At 38.8% G+C, this 18611-nt stretch overlaps 1 protein-coding gene across 7 annotated transcripts in view; it reads right to left on the bottom strand.

Moving 5' to 3' along the window:
• The window catches only part of CC2D2A (coiled-coil and C2 domain containing 2A), a 59472-nt gene extending 41222 nt beyond the window's left edge, over positions 1-18250 (bottom strand). The window contains exons 1-10 of one of the 7 annotated variants that reach the window (XM_066995662.1): positions 18136-18250; positions 17231-17581; positions 9088-9176; positions 8480-8581; positions 6599-6700; positions 5612-5785; positions 5286-5436; positions 3739-3875; positions 2080-2211; positions 709-918 (exon numbers count right to left, since the gene is read on the bottom strand). In XM_066995662.1, the coding sequence (XP_066851763.1) occupies positions 709-918; positions 2080-2211; positions 3739-3875; positions 5286-5436; positions 5612-5785; positions 6599-6700; positions 8480-8581; positions 9088-9176; positions 17231-17273 (1140 nt within the window). In that variant the 5' untranslated portion in view covers positions 17274-17581; positions 18136-18250. Of the gene's footprint in view, positions 1-708; positions 919-2079; positions 2212-3738; positions 3876-5285; positions 5437-5611; positions 5786-6598; positions 6701-8479; positions 8582-9087; positions 9177-10069; positions 10481-11022; positions 11062-16913; positions 17109-17230; positions 17657-18135 lie in introns of those variants that run through there. The other 6 variants (XM_066995660.1, XM_048080797.2, XM_066995661.1 and 3 more) reach the window with 6 other exon arrangements.
• Between the last annotated feature and the right edge of the window lie 361 nt (positions 18251-18611).

The following is an 18611-nucleotide window of genomic DNA, read 5'->3' as shown; positions in this document are numbered from 1 at the left end:
TAGGACTGAAACCTAACACTATATGCCAAAATACATATATATATGTATTGGTATATGTACAAAAACTACAGACCCTAATTACAATATTATAAAAACATGAGGATTATTTTTCCTTACAATAGCCCTTAAGGTGGAGGATCATCATCACCTTTAAATTATGAAAATCTGAGTTTATATCCACGTACTTAACTTCTTAATAGTTAAGAAACTAATTCTTAACAAAGGAACATGGAAATGGTTTGTCAATTTTTGTAGAATTCTGCAAGTTAAACTGCTTCATCTTACTTTTAACCAACAGCTGAAAATTAAACTTCAGTAACTTCCCTCAAACCTTGAATACTGCCTGCCTGTCAGAACCCCTGAACACAATCCTGTAAAGTCTTATCTGTCATTCACTGGAAAACATTTTGTATACCCTGCATAAGTAATAAAATGCAAATTTCATTTTCTGTAATTATTACATTCCCTTTACCTCAAAACCTGCATAGAATTCATTTTACATAGAAAATCAGAAATCTATAATCTTAAAAATACAGTTCTGCACTGAACACGAAGCAGCATAGATGAAATACTTAAGTTCCTACTATTCTGACAGAACACCATTCATGACATAATTAAAATTACATCACTCTAAAGAAACAAATTCAGCTTTTACCTTAGACTGTCACATCATTATCTCAACAAGCTACGATGAAGCAATAGAAATACCTTGTCTGTGAGAAGGTTGGTAAGATTCTTCTGTTTTCTTGCTAAATACTGATCATACAACTGAGCCAGTTTAGCTGCTAACACATGCTCACGGCTAAAACAGGGATGATGTGTGAATATTAGTCCAGAAATATCGATATCCAATTGAAATGGCCCCTGAAAATCTCCAGGTCCAACAAGATACTGATTGGCAGCTGTCATTTTTATTGCCTGAAATAAAAACAAACAGAGTTTCCATAGCCCATATGAGACTGAAATAGAAAATCATCTGCTTTGCTGAAGATTATGCTTATGCTGGGCAAAGACGACGACAGTGTTGTACTGGAAAAAGGAAAGCCCACTAGTCATCTTTTTACCTGTTGCTTTGGAATTGCTTTATTATCTCTGAGAACTGAGCTGTAAGAGAACAGTCCAGCTCTCTAAGAACAGCTTTTGTTATAGATAAATTGGACTGCACAGAAGAGGGAATCTGTTCTTTGCTTCCCCATTCTAATGCCAGGGAAATTCACATAAATAAGGCCCCAAAAGAGCTTTTAGCAACAAATCTTAGAGAGCCTACTTCAACTCTCTGCAACCTAAAGGCCATCATGGCTCATATCCTCAGGTAACTGCCATCAGGAGGGAGTTTGCCATGCTGGTAAGACTGCTTCCTGCCTGATGACTGCTGATCCCTTCTTAGAAAAATCCTCAGAAAAGATTCAGAGATATTCTTATAACGTGAAAAATGAAGTTGTTAGGAATTTGCTGATTGCTGCCCCTTTGTAAAACCTTGAAAAAGGAAGACTTAGTGGGGAATTCAGCTATTGCATAGCTCTCTTATAGGACTGGTATAAATGCCCATGAAAAACATTCCACCTGATCCTTCAGCAGTTTCTCATCAGATTTTTTTAGTATGATTTTAATGACTTTTTTGGAGGACTTCCATCAGGATAAAATGAGTATCACGCACATGCTCTTCTATTATTTCTCTCATGCTGCAGAGAACACATCTGTCCTGATCATTAAGTCTACCAGCTCCTACGATGAGGAGCTGTACAGATACACTAACACAGGGACTACCCTACTTTGGCATGACAATATCCAAGGGTGCTTCACAGTGGCCTTAGTGATTCAGAGACTTGAAGCAGTCCATCACGCACTGTAACCTCACTATTTCAACCAGTACTCCAGGCTAAACTCTTCATCCTTCTGTGTGTGTTCTTTTATGGAAAAGTACATGTGGAATATACTTTAGAAAGTAGAACACATTTAAGGAACAGTTGTAGAGCCCCAGAAAGCAGTACTAACGGCTCTTACCACAAAGCTCTTCAGCTCATCAGTGCAGAACGGACGTACAGTGTCCCAGTAATAACATATATTAAATAAACCTACCTTTCTATATAGTGTTTCAAGTTCTGGTGCAATGCCTTCTTCCAATGAAAATATTGGAGGCCTAGTAGAAGACTGTTTAATTGGATTAGGCAATGCTAAGATTTTGCCATCATCACCAAACCACTCTTTCCCCTACAAATAAAGACAAAATTTTATATTGTTTCTTACTTGATAAAGAAATGATTTGCGAAATTGTAACTCTTATGAAAAACAAAAGAAAAGGTGACTATGAACTGTTTGTGACTAAACTAAAACTTTCCTAAGACCCCAAAGTGAAATCTTTAAATATATTACAGATAAGTTTTGAAACCACAGGACCACAAGCTTGCTTAAGCTTTAAGTACACTTATTGCTAGAATTGAAAGAATTGTAGTTTTACACAAGACTGCCACCCACTCCTTCAAATTAGATTATAAAAATCATAAAGCAAAGAATTTTAGAGCTAAATGGCAGCTCAGAGACATCATCTATCAAAGTCTCTCTCAACTCTTCTAGTCCACAACCTGAACTAACTAAGAATAGTATCTTTGAAAGCAAATGAGGTGTCTTAACGCACTGATTGCCATCTGTGCTTCACAGGTTAAACATTGACTAATTCATCCCTTTACTCCCATGAACAGGATTCAAGAAATGCTAAAACCAGCGCTGCTGCTGAAAGCCGCTGGGATGCCCTCTTACGCCCAGACCTGTTTTAAACTAATCCTAGAACCAGAAATACAGATGTGGTAACACCAAAGAGTAACTGGGTTGAAACTGGCCAGTTGAATATTTTACACCCAATCTGGTTCACAAAAGTGCCTCTCCCAGCACAGGAGGAAGTCAGAGAACTTCACGAAGAAGTGGTCAGGGCACCAAGCCTGCCAGAATTCAAGCAGCATTTGGATGATGCTCTCAGACATATAGTGTGATTTTTGGGTGGTCCAGTATGGAGCTAGGAATTGGACTTGATCCTTGTTGGTCCCTTCCAACTTGGGATATTCTAAGAACCATAATATAAACGGCAACTGCTGTATACTAGCTTAAATATATACTAAGTATTACAACTATACACCTTATTGTATACAGGACAAGAGCATGATAAAAACATAACCAGAGCACCCTCTCAGCTGTTTCCATAAGCTACTATTGTAAACCTAGAAGGAGTCTACAACATCTCCAAATAATCTATATCAATATTTAATTACACTTACAGTCTGATCACTACATCTCTATAAGTACCTATAAGTACATTACTTCACATTATCTTCAGTGGACAGAGATGTCATTTCACATTGCTTACTTTATGATCCTCTAGTATATAACAGTGCTTAACTTTTATTTTCAGTCTTTACACATATCATTTGCTCTCTTCTTATAAAGAGGAGAAGTTATAATTACCCCTATACTACTGGAAAATAACCTGTGGCACAGACAAGGGATTTGTTCCCCAGCAGGCTATGAGTACAGCCATGAAGTGACACCAGTTTTCTAAGCCCCAGTTTGGTGCTCTAACTATTGGGATACACTAAAACACACACCTTCCTCAAGTCCAATACCATTAAACATTTTAAAGACAAAAGACACATTACCATGACCATTCACCTAGTTAACTATAACAAAACAAAATACTGATAAATAAGGAGTGAGAAAAAGACAGCCAAGAACATAGTGGTGACTTACTTGCTCCTGTCTGAGAATTCTGTTTTCTAAAATATTTTGATTAGATGGCGCTACAAAGGGCCTTTCTCCTGTGTAAAGACCCTCATCCTCAAGGTACCTAGGCTGCACATTTCCAGGCATCTTCTGAGAAGTGGGCACTAATGAGAAATAAATATAAAAGCACGTTAAGTATCTTAAAACTGTAGTTCTAGTTTATTAATTCTGTAGTAGCCTATGACATTCTTGAAACAAATGGTACTCCATTTTAAGCATGCTGTCAGCAAAATTTTCCTGAAAAAATAATTACATAACAAGAACAGGTCCTTTTCTTTATCAGGACAGATCCATAGTTTAATTCTATCACAAAAGTGTCACAGATCTTCTAAATAATTAAACATTTCCTTACTAAAAAATAAATAAATAATCTTTAAATAGTTTAGCAGAGTTCAGTTTTAATGCTGCTTGCATAACAGTGAAAATTCCTTGTGATCCTTTAGCAACAACTGACTACGTGAATGTTTCTAAGCAATGCCCATATAAAGCACAATTTTAATTACCATTACTAGTTTGCTTAAGCTAGTCATGTACAAAATACGGAAACGTATAAAAAGTTATGTTAGCCCAATAACAGTAGGTGGGATTCTTTATTATATCACTGGCACATATGGGCTCAGTACTTTTTAGGGAACACTCTCCTCCTACACTGAGTGATTATGCTGATAAATACAGTAACAGTGATCCCCTGAATCAGAACACAGTGGACCACACTAGAAGCAGTCAGAACTCAATTGCAAGACATAAAAAAGGAGAGGAACCAAATGTCAATATTTTGGTATTTCATTCCAAGCTGTCCTGATATCATTCTGGTAACATACCACTACAAAACTTATTTCTGTTTCTTCCACTTCAAATATTAAATAACAAGTGATATGATAAAGCATTTATTTTATTTTTATTTATTTTTAAGGGCTTTGCAGTTCTATGGGAATAAGGCAAAAAAAAGTCAGAGACATGATCCGTGCTGACTATTTCCAATTAAACAAAATAAGTTTTGGGAAAATGGCCCCTTATATCACAGAAATCCTAATGTTACTTATATGACTTTGGCAAGCTTGCCATATGGAAAAAATTACAGATGTGGCCAAGTGAAGAAACACTATACATTATATAGTGCATTAATCACTCTAAGTACATAATTACACTCTAAGTACATGTGTATACTATAACCTGTTGCATAGGCTAAACAATGTAAGAACTAAATTCCAGCAAAAAAGGGGCCAGCCACCTTGCATTTACGGGAAAAGGCACTAAGATATACTCCAGAGCAACCAATGTGCCCTGAGTTCACTTGCTAGCATACCATACCATGACCTGCTAAGGTGTGCATATTGCTACTTAATCCATTTTGTAAGACTTTTTCAGACACAGACTTAACTGGATGATAAGTGTTGGAGCACAGCAATTAAGTATCTCTCTATTGCCAATCTGATACAAGATTTTTCAGAAGATCAAAGGGTGGCATGCTATGCAAAATCCAGGAAGAAAATGGTTAAGCACAACCTTCATACCTGTTAGCCTGCTGGGGATGAAGAGAAATTCCTTTTCTTTTTGCAGTTGTTCAGAGTAGCTTTCACAGTCAGCAGGTTTCATTACTAGAAGATCTTCAGCTGTTTGCCCTATAATGAATAAATCATCTTTAACTAGGCGTACATCTTCATCCTATAGTTCAAACGGAAACATCTCTGTTAGTTCATCTGTTTCTTACAGTACAGATCTCTAGAAAGCATACTTCAAGAAATTTTAAGGGATCAAAAGCTGTCATTTTGTATTAGATGATTAAAATTAATTCAAGAAGCCTGACTAAAAATATTAACATTTATTCTACAGGTCACACCGTTTCATCTTCCTCCTGTTCTTCCTCATGGGCTTCTACATATTCTTCTGCCCCCTCTTCTTCATTTAATTCACTTCTTTTTTGTGCTCCAGCCTTTACATTCTCTGGTTCAGAATCAAAATTGAAGGTAAAGAAATTATATGCTTCTTCAGCGGAAGGAAAATCATTCTGGACCTGCGAAAAGAACACAAAGATACTTTTATATGACATTTATAATAAATTTAGGGCAAGTGAAAGTATTTTTCCATTAATAATAGCAATTACAGCATGTACAAACACTTACCACTGGATAGCTATTTCATCTCAAATAGAGCTCACAGAAATGCTGAAATTGACTGAAGTATTTTTAAATGATATGTGAGATTTTCTGTTGCTATACTATCATTTCATGAAATATTTCTTGTAATGCTTTATAGAAAAGAGTTATTTATTTCATCTTTAACCAGCCTATTATTTTAAATATAAACAATTTGTGAATGAGAAATGCAAAGGTTTAAGTTCTGGCTGTAATACAGATATCATTGTATAACGATAATGCAGATGAACCATACGAAGAGAAATTTATAATGGCATTTTGCCTCTGAAGGACTCAGGCTCCTTTGAGTGTCAGTATGAATGTTCTAATAGAAGAATTAACAGTGGCATTCTGTGACTCTAAGCATCTTATGCTCCTTTAACTTCCAGCTGGTAACATCCAACTGAGAGGAATTAAATAGAAGGACCAAGTTTCCTCCAAGTTCCATTAATTATGTACAAATGGATTTACTCTTTTTGTTTTGTTTTTAATTAAAAAAACATTCTTATATTTGATGGTTTCCGTTTTACACTTCAATTGTAAACATTCTGTTTGTGAATTTTTAAATTAAACAAAACCTTCTTCACTGCTCAAGACTGAATCCTGCTTGCTTATTCAAACAGAATCATGAGGCCATATAAAGTTTTATTTAAACTACTATCAGTTATTGAAATGACAGAATTGGTACTTACTGGTGACTTTTGTTTCAGCTTTTTGACGGAATCACGAAACTTTACTTTTGATAGTAAGTGGGATTCATCCTCTTGCATCTCTCTAAATTCATCACCATCAGACTGCACAAAAATATACAGGAGTCCATGAAAAAATAAAAGACAAAAAACAGATTAGATGTTGCACTTTTATAGTAAAAACTTAAGAAAAAAGAAAACAATCACTGTGATGACGATTATACTGATTTTATATTTATGTTAAAAGGATACATTTATTTATTAGTTAATGCCTTTCTCCTTTAATATGGGTCAAGAGATAGACTGCAGAACATCAAGAAACAGTTCATTGCGTAAATGTATACATTCTTCACTACTAATGAAGTCATTTCTGCACTTTTGAGAACAGGCAGCCACATTCTCATCTCCACAAGGGGGAGAAATGGGGCAACAATGAGAAACCTTCCAGTCCCAGAAACGAGACAAATGAGAGACTGGCAGACAGCACCAGCCTGGCAGCAGCGACAAGGGTGCTGCTGGCAGACAGTACTGACCGGGAAGGGAATTAAGGAGCCAAGACCAGCTACTTCTATAGTTCCTGCTGAAAACAGGACAATTATATTTGCTATTGTTCAAAAAAGGTACTCTCCATTGCTTGGGTGCCTTATTTGTTTTGTTCTCTTTCAAGCAGTTATTGCTAGGCTACTCTGAAACTCCATGGATGATGAAGAAAGGAAATAGCATGGTTATCCTTTTCCTGTTTTCTGAAGCCTTATCTGTCCCCACAAACAGATAAGACAGATCACTGGCTATGAGGTTAAGTGCTTCAGATTGATTTGCATCAGGCTCAGCCAACATAAAGAAACCTAACATTTTGTTTTTGCTCTTTGTAGCATGAATTCTTAAATTAAAAGAAGATTTTTTCTCTAGTCAAAGTTTACCTCTAGTCAACCTGAACTTCATAATATAACAATACGAAAATCTGGCAAATCCAGCAAAATAAGAAATTCTGTCAATCTGACAGCCACTTATTTAACAAAACAATACTTCATACAAATGTAAACAAGTACAGGAAACAAAACCTACACGTGGAATAGTTTAGGTATGCCTTATATAAAATTAATATCCACCTTATTTATTCCATGAATTCCTAATACAAATGTATTAAAACAATACTACTAAACTGACCATTATGACAACTACTTTTTATAAGAAAATACTGGCCTCCCCAAAACCAACATAGGTACTTCTAACCCAGAAAAGTAATTTAACCAGGCATAATTCACAGTGTTTGCAATTCCAGATAGGTGTGTTACTGCTACATTTTACATTTTATTTTCTGGGCATACAAATTCTTTTGAACACATTTGCTAGAGGCAAGCAGTCTCTTTGTGAATTCTGAAAAATATCTGTATGCAAATTCTACTGGCATAGCCTTTGTTATTTGTTCAATACAGAATTAATTTTCTAACAAAGAACATGCTTATACTAAAAAAAAGAATATAAAATAGCGTCAAGGAAATACAAATACAGTGCAATGAAAAGTTAATATACAGTATTTAGCAATTACACTGTGCAAATTTATATAAAGCAAATTTCTATAGAGCAGTCCTTTCTGTTACAGTAACTTAAATACTTTTAAGGCATCTTAAACAACACAAGTCATGAACCTGAAAATGACAAGTTTCACAAAATGTCTATACTGTAGTTAACGAAAGTGACTGTTGTTAAATATGTACATTAAAAGCAATAATTGGTGAGGTTCCTGGTAACTAAATCAAACAATAATATCATTCTGATCACATTAAAATAAATGAAGCTGATCTTCTATAGTCTTTGATTTATTTGACATTTCATATTTACTTTCTCACTATCAGGGTAGCAAGATCTAGAGTACGTTCTTACCACTTTATCCAGGCTGACCTGTGTTTTTCTTTCTCTGACGTTTTTCAAACGCCTTGGTCGTGGACTGAGGTCTTCTTGAGATAAAGTGACTTCTGCTTTTGACTAGGCAAACAAAAAATAATGCTCAACTGTAACATAAATGTAACAGGACCAAAGCGACAGTAAGTCCCAGGAACTCAACACCTTATGCATGCTTGTATTAAGGACAGAATCTTTTAACTATGTAATCAGCTTAAGTGCTTTTACAGACCTAGATGTTAATACCCCTTATTAAACTGCAGAGTTAACTTAATAACAAATCAATTTATTTCAAAACAGCACGGTAAATTTTTTTGAGGAAAACATAAAAACATCTTGTCATGATTTTAAATTTTTCTTATAAAAAAGATAGCTTTTATAGTACAAACAGCTGAAATGTAAACTTTAGGAAAAAAATACAGTATGAGAAAGATGCTGGAAAGTAACTGTACTGATGAAATGAATTTTGGCATTAGAATTAAAAAAGCAAATATCCCAATCAGCTACACACAACACCAGGAAAGCAAAATGAAGCTGTTGGTACTTATAAGAGTAAAGAGAAACAAACAGGACTTTTGAAAGACTCTCACCCTCGCTGCTTTTATTTTCTCCCTCATTCGCTCCCTGACAGAAAGTTCCGCAAAGCCTGCCCTTGATGTAGAAGGAGCAGGCGGCAAGCCTGAAACGGAGAGAACACAGTAACATGTTTAAATTGTATTGTAACAGAAACTTAAAATTATGTAAAATAAGACTATCCCACACAGAATCCCACGTCCCAACAGAAAGCATGAAGAAATGCGAAGGAATCAGATTTTTTTTGTTGTTTTTTTCTTTTTTTTTTGCACAATTTAAACTTTATGTACTATTATTTAAATGCCTTTAGTTGCAGTGGATCTAGCTTTCACAATAAACTCTGAACCTCCTTAAGTAATGCACACACGTTTTTCTTGCTGTTAAAACAGAAAAATAATTATCTGGCCTTTAATATGCACTTAGAGCTTCCAGATCAAATTTTGAATGGTGATGTGCAATAAATCCTGATACAGGTGTGACTGCAAGAGTACTTACAGACTTGCTTCCTTTTCCAATTTAGGGCTATCTGCTTTTTGTGGTGACAAACTAATAATTTAACCTGTGGCATTTTTGTGCTATCGTTCTAACACAACCAAGAGAATAAGATGAATTTTACCCAGCCCCGTGTATGACTGACAGCATCACCTAACTTTAACTAAAAACCATTTCACACAAGCTACTCGCAACTCTGCTCATGCCATCCTCCTTGAATCAACAGATCAACTCTCCAAGCAAAGGAGCACGCCATCCCCACCTACAGCAAGTCAAGCAAGGAGGTTACATGGATAAACGAGCTGAACCCAGGTACAAAAAGGTACCTTACGGGAGATGGAAGCAGACACAGGTGACTGGAGAGGAATACTATGGCACTGTCCAAGCACGCAGGGTTTAGGAAAGCCAAAACCCACCTGGACTTGAATGGATTACAACGTGCAACAAGATGAGAGTTTTACAGGTATATTAGGAGCAAAAGGAAGACTAAGAAAAACAGAGACCCACCTCTGAATGGGGCAGGGGACATAGTGACAGGGGACACAGTGAAAAAGAAACCCAGTTAATCAGTGCCTTCTTTATCTCGGCTTTACTGATAAGATTTGCCACCAGGAATACCAGGCTCCAGAGACCTGTGGAAAAGTCTGGGTCAAAAATTTACCCTTAGTAGAGGAAGATCAACTAAGGCCACATTTAAACAAACCGGGTGCACACAAATCCATGGTATGTAAAGGGATGCTCCCGTCAGTGCCAAGGGAGCTAGCTGGCTGATGTCACCTCAAGGCCACTCTCAATTAAAAGACCATGGTGATTAAGGGAGGTTCCTGGAGACTGGAGTGTACATCACTCCTGCCTTCAGGAAGAATACAAGCTGGTCAGCCTCACCTTAATGCCTGAGAAAGCAATGGAACAAATAAACCTGAAAACCATTGCCAAATGTATTAAGGACAAGAGGATAGTTGGAAGTCATCAGTACGGATTTATCAAGGGAAAAAACCAAACAGAACACCTTACACCTGACCAATGTGACAACCGTCTACAGTAAGATAATTGGGTTAGTTCATGAAGGGAAAAATCAGTGGATGTTGTTTATCTTGACTTTGAGACTTTCAGCACTGTTTCCTCTAGCACCCACAGCAGTGCTAAGTCCAGCCGGAGGCCACCACCAGAGGGGTACACCCCAGGGGATGATTTAAAAAAAAAAAAACACAACCCAACTTCCATTCCTGTTGTGGTTTAACCCGGCTGGCAGCTAAACATCACACAGCCGTTCGCTCACCCTCCCCCCTCCCTCTCTGGGATGGGGGAGAGAAACGGGAAAGTGAAGCCGGTGAGTTGAGATAAAGACAGTTTATTAAGACAGGAATATAATAATAACAATAATAATAATAGTGATAATGATAATAGTATTAATAATAATAATGTGTAAGAAACAAGTGATGCACAATGCAATTGCTCACCACCCGCTGACCGATGCCCAGCCTATCCCCGAGCAGCCGGCCCCCACCCCGGCCAGCCACCCCTATATATTGTTTAGCATGACGTCAGATGGTATGGAATACCCCTTTGGCCAGTTTGGGTCAGCTGTCCTGGGTCTGTCCCCTCCCAGCTCCTGCTGCACCCCCAGCCTGCTCGCTGGCAGGACAGAGCGAGAAGCTGAAAAGTCCTTGGCCTGGTGTAAGCACTGCTCTGCAACAATTAAAACATCAGCATGTTATCAGCGCTCTTCTCATCCTAATCCAAAACATAGCACCCTACCAGCTACTATGAGGGAAAATTAACTCTGTCCTAACTGGAACCAGGACAATTCCCAAGAACTCATCAAAACCCTGCATCCTTTGGGATCAAGTATTCTCTGCTGATCCCATGAGATTTACAAGACTGCGTTTTAAATGACTGGCATACGTTTAGATTCTTGTATAGTAACTACCAGGTTGGGACACTAACCTGGGATCATGTGGTCATGGGAAAGGAGAACTACTGTCTGTTGCAGCCTTTAAATGGGTGCCCCCAAAAAGCACAGGCTTTTTTTTTTTTCTTCCCAAAATTAAAAGTGAATGAGAACTCATTAAATAATCAGAATTATCATGATTTCCTTTTCATTTGATGGATTGATGGCATTCCTTCCCTTTATATCCCCCGTCAGATCCTCTTAGATTATGATTTCTTCAGGTAGATTCAAACGAAGAATGGCAGTGTGACCCCATACCCTATTGCATTCCCCAATTTCTAAATAAAAAGGATGAAAAATTATCCAGTTGTTTACAAAGAAGCTACAGTACAGAGGGCAGAAATACAACGGAGTGGATACCTACAACCTACCTTCCTCTGAAACGGAAATGAAAAACATTGTGTGTATTATGAAGGAGATTGTACATATAAGCAAGAAGCGGAACTTCCACCGGTTTTATGTATTAAACACAATTACATTTGTCCTCTGCATAGTGCTGTAAGATGGTACCCATCTTTCTTCTAATGGATTGCATGATCACTGTGAAAGAGTCAAGCTTATCCTCTTTACAAAAGCCTCCCCCCCCCCCCCCCCAAAAAAAAAAAAAGCTTCCCTTTAGCAGAAAACGTACTTTTATATACCTAACAGCCTGGAAAGTGATCAGTTAGAATCTTTTCTTATTCAAAGACCTAATTAATTGTCTCCCCATCTGCACAGCCTCTTCAGTCTCACTGGAGTCCTGGAGCTCACCTGGAAATTCTCAGGAGCTTGCTGAAATGCATAGCTGATACACACAATAGTAACTTTTTAAAGACAAACGTTTTATATCCCTTCTCGTACATGGAATACTCAGATCTCATTTTGCCTTTTTTTTTTTTTATTCAGAACTTTTGTAAATAGCTTTCATTTCCAGAAGGAGCTGTGTTGTTCCACATAGGACACATTGGCTCTTTTACTGGAAAAACTGCAAGATATTTAGCAGGAGAAAACTCTCTTCACATTTGTGCTTTGCAGTGCATGGCTTTTTAATTATTTTTAACCTATGACCACATGACATTCTAAGCAAATAAGTTTTTTTCTAGTTATCTCTGCTTATATAATTCTAACGCTTGTCAGTTCTTTGAGCCAAACACTGATTTGTTCTTTGTCCTTCGGAAAGGACACTGTTTGCCAAGGTCTAAGTAAAGGGTGATTTCAGGCTTATATAAGGCCTTAAATTCATGAAAAGGAGATAAAACAGCAGAGGCTAAGGGCTTAGGAATGGTAATGTCACACAACATACATCGCATTGCAGCTGATTTGATATGATTCTGAGAGCTTTACTGGTGGCAGAAAACACTGTATTTGGAACATACAACTTCAATATTTAGAGGCTAGCAACTATACCAGAGTGCGATCTAATTTCTAGGATGACCACTAGTATAATTTCTAGGATAATCCACTGTCATTTAGAAATGAAAAAAAGCGTTAAGACCAAACCACACTATCACTGATTCTACTTAGAAACATCAAAGAGCTTAGGTGTATCCTAATCTTTTCAAATCACACAATTTACTACCCGTATCTGTACAAAGCTTTCATTGTATCTGGCAACTTTCAGAAGAGAAAAAAAAAGCACAAAGTAAATATCAGTAGCATAAGACCAAGAGAAGAGGGAGCATCCAACATCCATTTCCTTACTAGGCAGAATACTACAAGAATTAGCAAGTAAGTACTCGGCAGAGATGCTAAGAGATGACACACAGGAAAGCCTGCCTGAATTTTGTCTTTTCTAAGAAGGAATGTAGTACCAGTAAAAACAGGATGAGAACTAACAACAGAACAGAGAACAAGACCTACAAAAATATTCATTAGACTCAGCTAATTGAAACTCATTGTTCCAGGGCATCCAATGGAGTGGCTGAAATAGCATCAGAGCAGTCAGCGATGCAGAGAAATGATGGAGGATGGGCAAGTTCCAAAATCCTGGGCAACTGCTTTTTCTTAAAAAGTGGGAGATAGAAAGAAGCACAGAAGCATGAACAGGTCAATCTAACTTAAATTCTACCAAAAAAAAGTATTCATCCTATTTGTAAACATTTGAAAGTTAGCAATAAACAACAGCAGGCCTAGATTAGCCAAGGTCAAGATCTGTCCAGCCAACTTAATGTTCTTCAACATGTATTTCAAACAGACTGTTAGTAGTTTGGAAAAGGTATAAGCTTATGACCATGCATTATAGAAAGTGCTTCTCATTAGTAAATATTTTGATGAAATTACAGGGAAGGGTAGAAAAAGAGGGAGGCATGCAAGTCACTAGAAAACCACATTTAGAAAGGTAAGCAAGTAACAGTTAATACATTCAAAACAGGTATTGTATAGCTATTTTCAGGCTCTGCCTTAATCTAATACCTTTAAAATACTTATTAATGGTTTGAATGATGATATAATGTATATCTATGTAAAAAATGTGCAAGCAAAGCCTATCAGAAGTCACATTTGGAGAAAGGCTAAGTTTGAAGATTTTTTGTAATAGAGGAAAAAATTCATTTCTAACAAATTCAAGCTCACGAAAGGTCGCTGCACACAGAATGGCACCGTGTGCTTGCTGGAGATGGAAATGATGAACTTGAATTGCTATGAGAAAGGTGGTTACACACTGGAAAAGGTTTGTAATTTCTGGGATCTTCTAGCATTGGACTAGTCCCTGGAATCAGCCATTTGGTCTTCATCAGTGCAAGCTTTTAAGTTAAAAACAAACCATACAAACGAAAAATAGGGTATCAAGACTTAAATTGAGTTGAACATACTTTAGGGAAGAAGATGGACTAAGTTACTTTTTGATTTCCCTTCTATGACTTTTTTCTGTCATTGTTTTCCGTACGGTTACTGTGTGAAAACATTTTACTTGACTGGAATATTCAATTCCATTCCAATTCTCTGAAAACTAGAGAACAGATAAGTATCTGCTTTCAATCTTCTGAATACTCGACAATTCCTTGTAAATGTTTCCAGACAAGCAGAGTTAAAGTGAACTGCGTAAACATGCAAAATTATCGCAGAAAATCTTCCATCACTTTAAGCACCTCCAGAATCGATGCTCAGTATGCTGAAGAATTTTTTATGAATGAATTAATTCCTTGTGACAGAGGAATGACACTTTCTATATATAATGAAAAACATATTAAGGCTTTAATAGTTGTGGTAGAATTAATTCAATGCATCAATTACTGTGGGATCCTGTCGTTACTTGAAAGAAGGACCACTTAAGAATTATTTTTTACTGCTTTATTTCTCTTCTGTTTATGTGAATGGGCTCTATAGCCAAGTAATTTATGCTTAACTTCAAGATATATATATATATATATATATACGAAGTAGAAGACAAAGGACATCCCTGAGAGCACCTGCTTTGCAGGATCACCCCTTCAAGGCCTACATCAAAGAAGCACACACCACATTTTACGTGGGAAGCATCATTATCCTGCAGTGTATTTTACTTCAGGCAGACACAGTGAGCTAGCTGGATAGTCAAACTGAAGTTAAGCAGAACTGAGAACCTAAAAACATCATCTAATAAATTTGTCCCTCGATTTCCCCTGAGCCTGGTCTCTGCACTTATGCAGACCCTGAACTGCTGCAAGTATCTTGACGCCCATCCCATACCTGAAAGGGATGCATAAGCCAGGCACGAGCAAAAGCACACAGACCAATGCTTATGCCACGACCAAGCACCAGTGGTACCTAAAAGAAATAGGGAACGACAGCTTCCACCATGGGTGCTAGAAACACCTTTCTATTTTTCATGGATACTGCAACACTGTACTTGTCCCAGCACCTCACCATAGTAAGTATCAGATGCAGGCTTTTTCTTTAAAAGAATTCATTTTTTGCAATTCTTATTTGTTATTCTGACTGACATAGTGCCAAGTCTTTGGATTTACGAAAGGTCTAGAGGCATCTAAGCACACACGTACTGCTATCAAAGGAAAACAGTACTGTTCTGCTATCAGAGTGCATAAAAAAGGGTAAAGACTGACTGAACACTTGAAGACTAATGGGGACAAGCAACATCTGCTGTGACTATGAAGCGAAGAAATAGCTAATGGATGTGTTTCAGGATAAGCTTGCCATACTGGGACCAGAAATGAGAAAACGAATATATAATGTGGCATGAAAGAAACCAAGTATTTGAGGGACATCACAAACTGAAAATGCCACAAATGTTACCTACTTCCCACTTGTATTTAGATACAGTTCCCTTTTCATAGAAGAGGTGTGTGCATGTGTCTGTGTGTATTTTTCACACCACATATTTATTATAAACAATGAATTAATACAGTGACAACCCTGAGAAATTAAAGAGCCATAGGAATAGAGGCAATGTATTAGCACAGGCACTAAAACAAAACCCAAGCATGCTAGCAGAGAAAACAGGCTATGCAGAATTTCTCTGTGGCACCTGGGAAATTGCAAGGGGATATATATATATATATATATATATATATAAATAAATGGTTAATTATCATCTGACAAGGCAATGATAAACAGAAACGTGTATGCTGATCATCAGCATAGTAAAGGTACCAAGGAACTGAAAACTAACCTACTTTTTCCCAAACTTCAGTGTCAGGTTATTCAAAAGTTTTGTATATACAAAACTGAGCATTAGAATCATTTATAAATCTGTCAGACTGAGTTCCAGGCGAAAACAAGTGGAAAATAGTTTGTGGTAGACTAATGAAGACTTCAAGCCAAGGTGCAGCCTTACTCAAATTTTCAGATGTGTGAATTTAGGGGAAGGGAAAAAAAGATTTATACATTAGACCGCTTGTAAGTAAAGCGGTGATAGAGTTTAATTCAGAACGCTGCATGCAGCACTTTTCACTGAGACAGAATGAGCAGAAACGGAGGATTTCAGAAGAAGGAATAACAGAGCAAAGTACTTAAGACAACAAGCTGTTTATCATAAATAAGCTAATGGTCAGCTCTCTTCTCAAAGCACTGCCACGCCGCTCCGTTTATCCTCGGGAAGTGAGCTGCTGTGAGAGAAACCAGGCATCACCAGGGGGTGTCTCCTCATTTCCCGGTGCGATCCTCTCTGAAAGGTGCTGGAGTCAGCCAGGAGCGCATCACTCCGGAGCACAAGCAGGCACAGTAAGGCTCGAAAGGAAAGGAAAAGACGCGCACAAAGGTCTTGGAAGAGCTGGGAACATCTCTAAATTGCGTATGTCGGGAAAAAATATCTAATATTTTGAGAAAATGAGCTTAAGGACCACACACAGATTTCACTTGGATTCTGGTGAAAACCTGAGGCCGGTTATACCTAGGCGTGCTCGGGTGAAAACCCCGAGGATGTTTATACCCAGGCGTGTTTGGGGTTTATTGCCTGTGTACCCCTCTGAACTCGCCCTTGCTCACCCTGTGCAGGCGGGCCCCGGGATGCCCCGGCCGCACACCGCAGCGGCCCCACAGACGTTACAGGCTCCCTTCGGTGCCAGCGAGCTCCTTCCCCCTAGGCGCGCGGCTAGGCCTCTGCTTCCGACAGCACACATCCAGCCCGAAGGCACCGGCAGGACCCCGCGCCCAGATTTCCAAAGAATTCGCGTTTTGGACAAAAAACGACCCAAACCCAGCCAGCACTTAGCTGCCAGGACCTCGCTCACCGTGCGCCCCCCCCCCCCCCCCCCCTCAGGTCCCGCCCCCTCACACAGACCCCGCCCGCTGCAGCCACTCACTGCGCGGCGGCCGCGGGGCGGCGGCGGGCGGCGGTTCCGCCATGCGGGCGCGGTTCCGTTGCTCCGCCCGGGGGGCTCCGGCAGCCGGGGGTCCGGGCAGGGGTCCCGGAGGGGTCCTGGGGGCAGCGCGGCGGCGAGGCGAGGCGAAGCGGGGCCGGGCGGGGCCCGAGTGTTTAGTGGCGGGAGAAGGCGCGCATGTGCGCGCATGCGCGGTGCCGCTGCGTGCTGAGGGGAGTGCAGGGGGTATGAGGGGGTCCGTCGGTGTGTGCGCAGCTCCTGTCCTCACACGTGAAGTGGTTCTTCCTCACGGAGCTCTCCAGACACGATTTAAACATCGCTTCTGAAGTAATTCTGCAGATGGAAGACAGGACAACCACGTTTTCCTAACTTACTCGAGTCAATGTGTTTAACTAGAAATTAGAATATAGTGTAATCATCTAACTTGCCTCAATGTAAAATAGAATTAAAAAACATTAAAAGTACATACTTCACAGCATATGGTATCTGAATGCAGTGTTCTAGCACAGAAACAATAACCATGCCCACCTGCATTATAGAATCATCAGGGTTGGAAAAGACCTCCAAGATCACCTGGTCCAACCATCCCCCTGCCATCAATGTCACCCACTAAACCATGTCCCTAAGCACCACGTCCAACCTTTCCTTGAACACCCCCAGGGATGGTGATGCCACCACCTCCCTGGGCAACCCGTTCCAATGTCTGCTCTTTCTGAGAAGAAATGTCTTAACCACAGTGGTACTGACTATATGGATCTAGGGGATAACACGAGCCTACCAGACACTCAAGTTATTTATTACACTTTTCTTAGTTACATATATAAAAGAAAATCCCATCACTCAGTGAAAAATGACCATAACTTCTTCTCCACTAAGTGGACGCTGACCTCCATGATTATCATCTGGGGCTCCTCACTGAGGTTCATCTGCTCAGAGGCTGGCACCTGGCTGTCAGAGGCAACGCAGGAGTTACTTTTAGGCAGTTACTGTATGAAGAGAAAGGTTTTAATATGTGCACACTGATCATGAGATACATCCATGTAACCTTTGCACCCTGAATGCTCAAACAAGATACTGCTTAATGTACAGTCATAATATTATTATTATTATTTTAAATGGAATGATTCAAAATATATGGATCCGTTAAATTATTTTATGTGACTAAATAATGTGGGCCAGTATACACTGTATGAAGACTCTCATTGCATGTTAATATATATATATAAATAATCCAACCACAGTCCATAAAGTCATCATCAAGATTCAGATCACAGACACATTCAATCCCTTTTTTCATTCTCACTGTTGGCCTTGGTTGGCTGGAATCTACCAAATCACTTCAGCTTTGTTTCCACTATGAGGT

This window comes from Anser cygnoides, chromosome 4, assembly GCF_040182565.1.
Source record: "Anser cygnoides isolate HZ-2024a breed goose chromosome 4, Taihu_goose_T2T_genome, whole genome shotgun sequence".
In the NCBI taxonomy this organism is placed as follows: Eukaryota; Metazoa; Chordata; class Aves; order Anseriformes; family Anatidae; genus Anser; species Anser cygnoides.
Note: the sequence above shows the minus strand (reverse complement) of the source record. Positions and strands in the feature narration are given on the sequence as shown.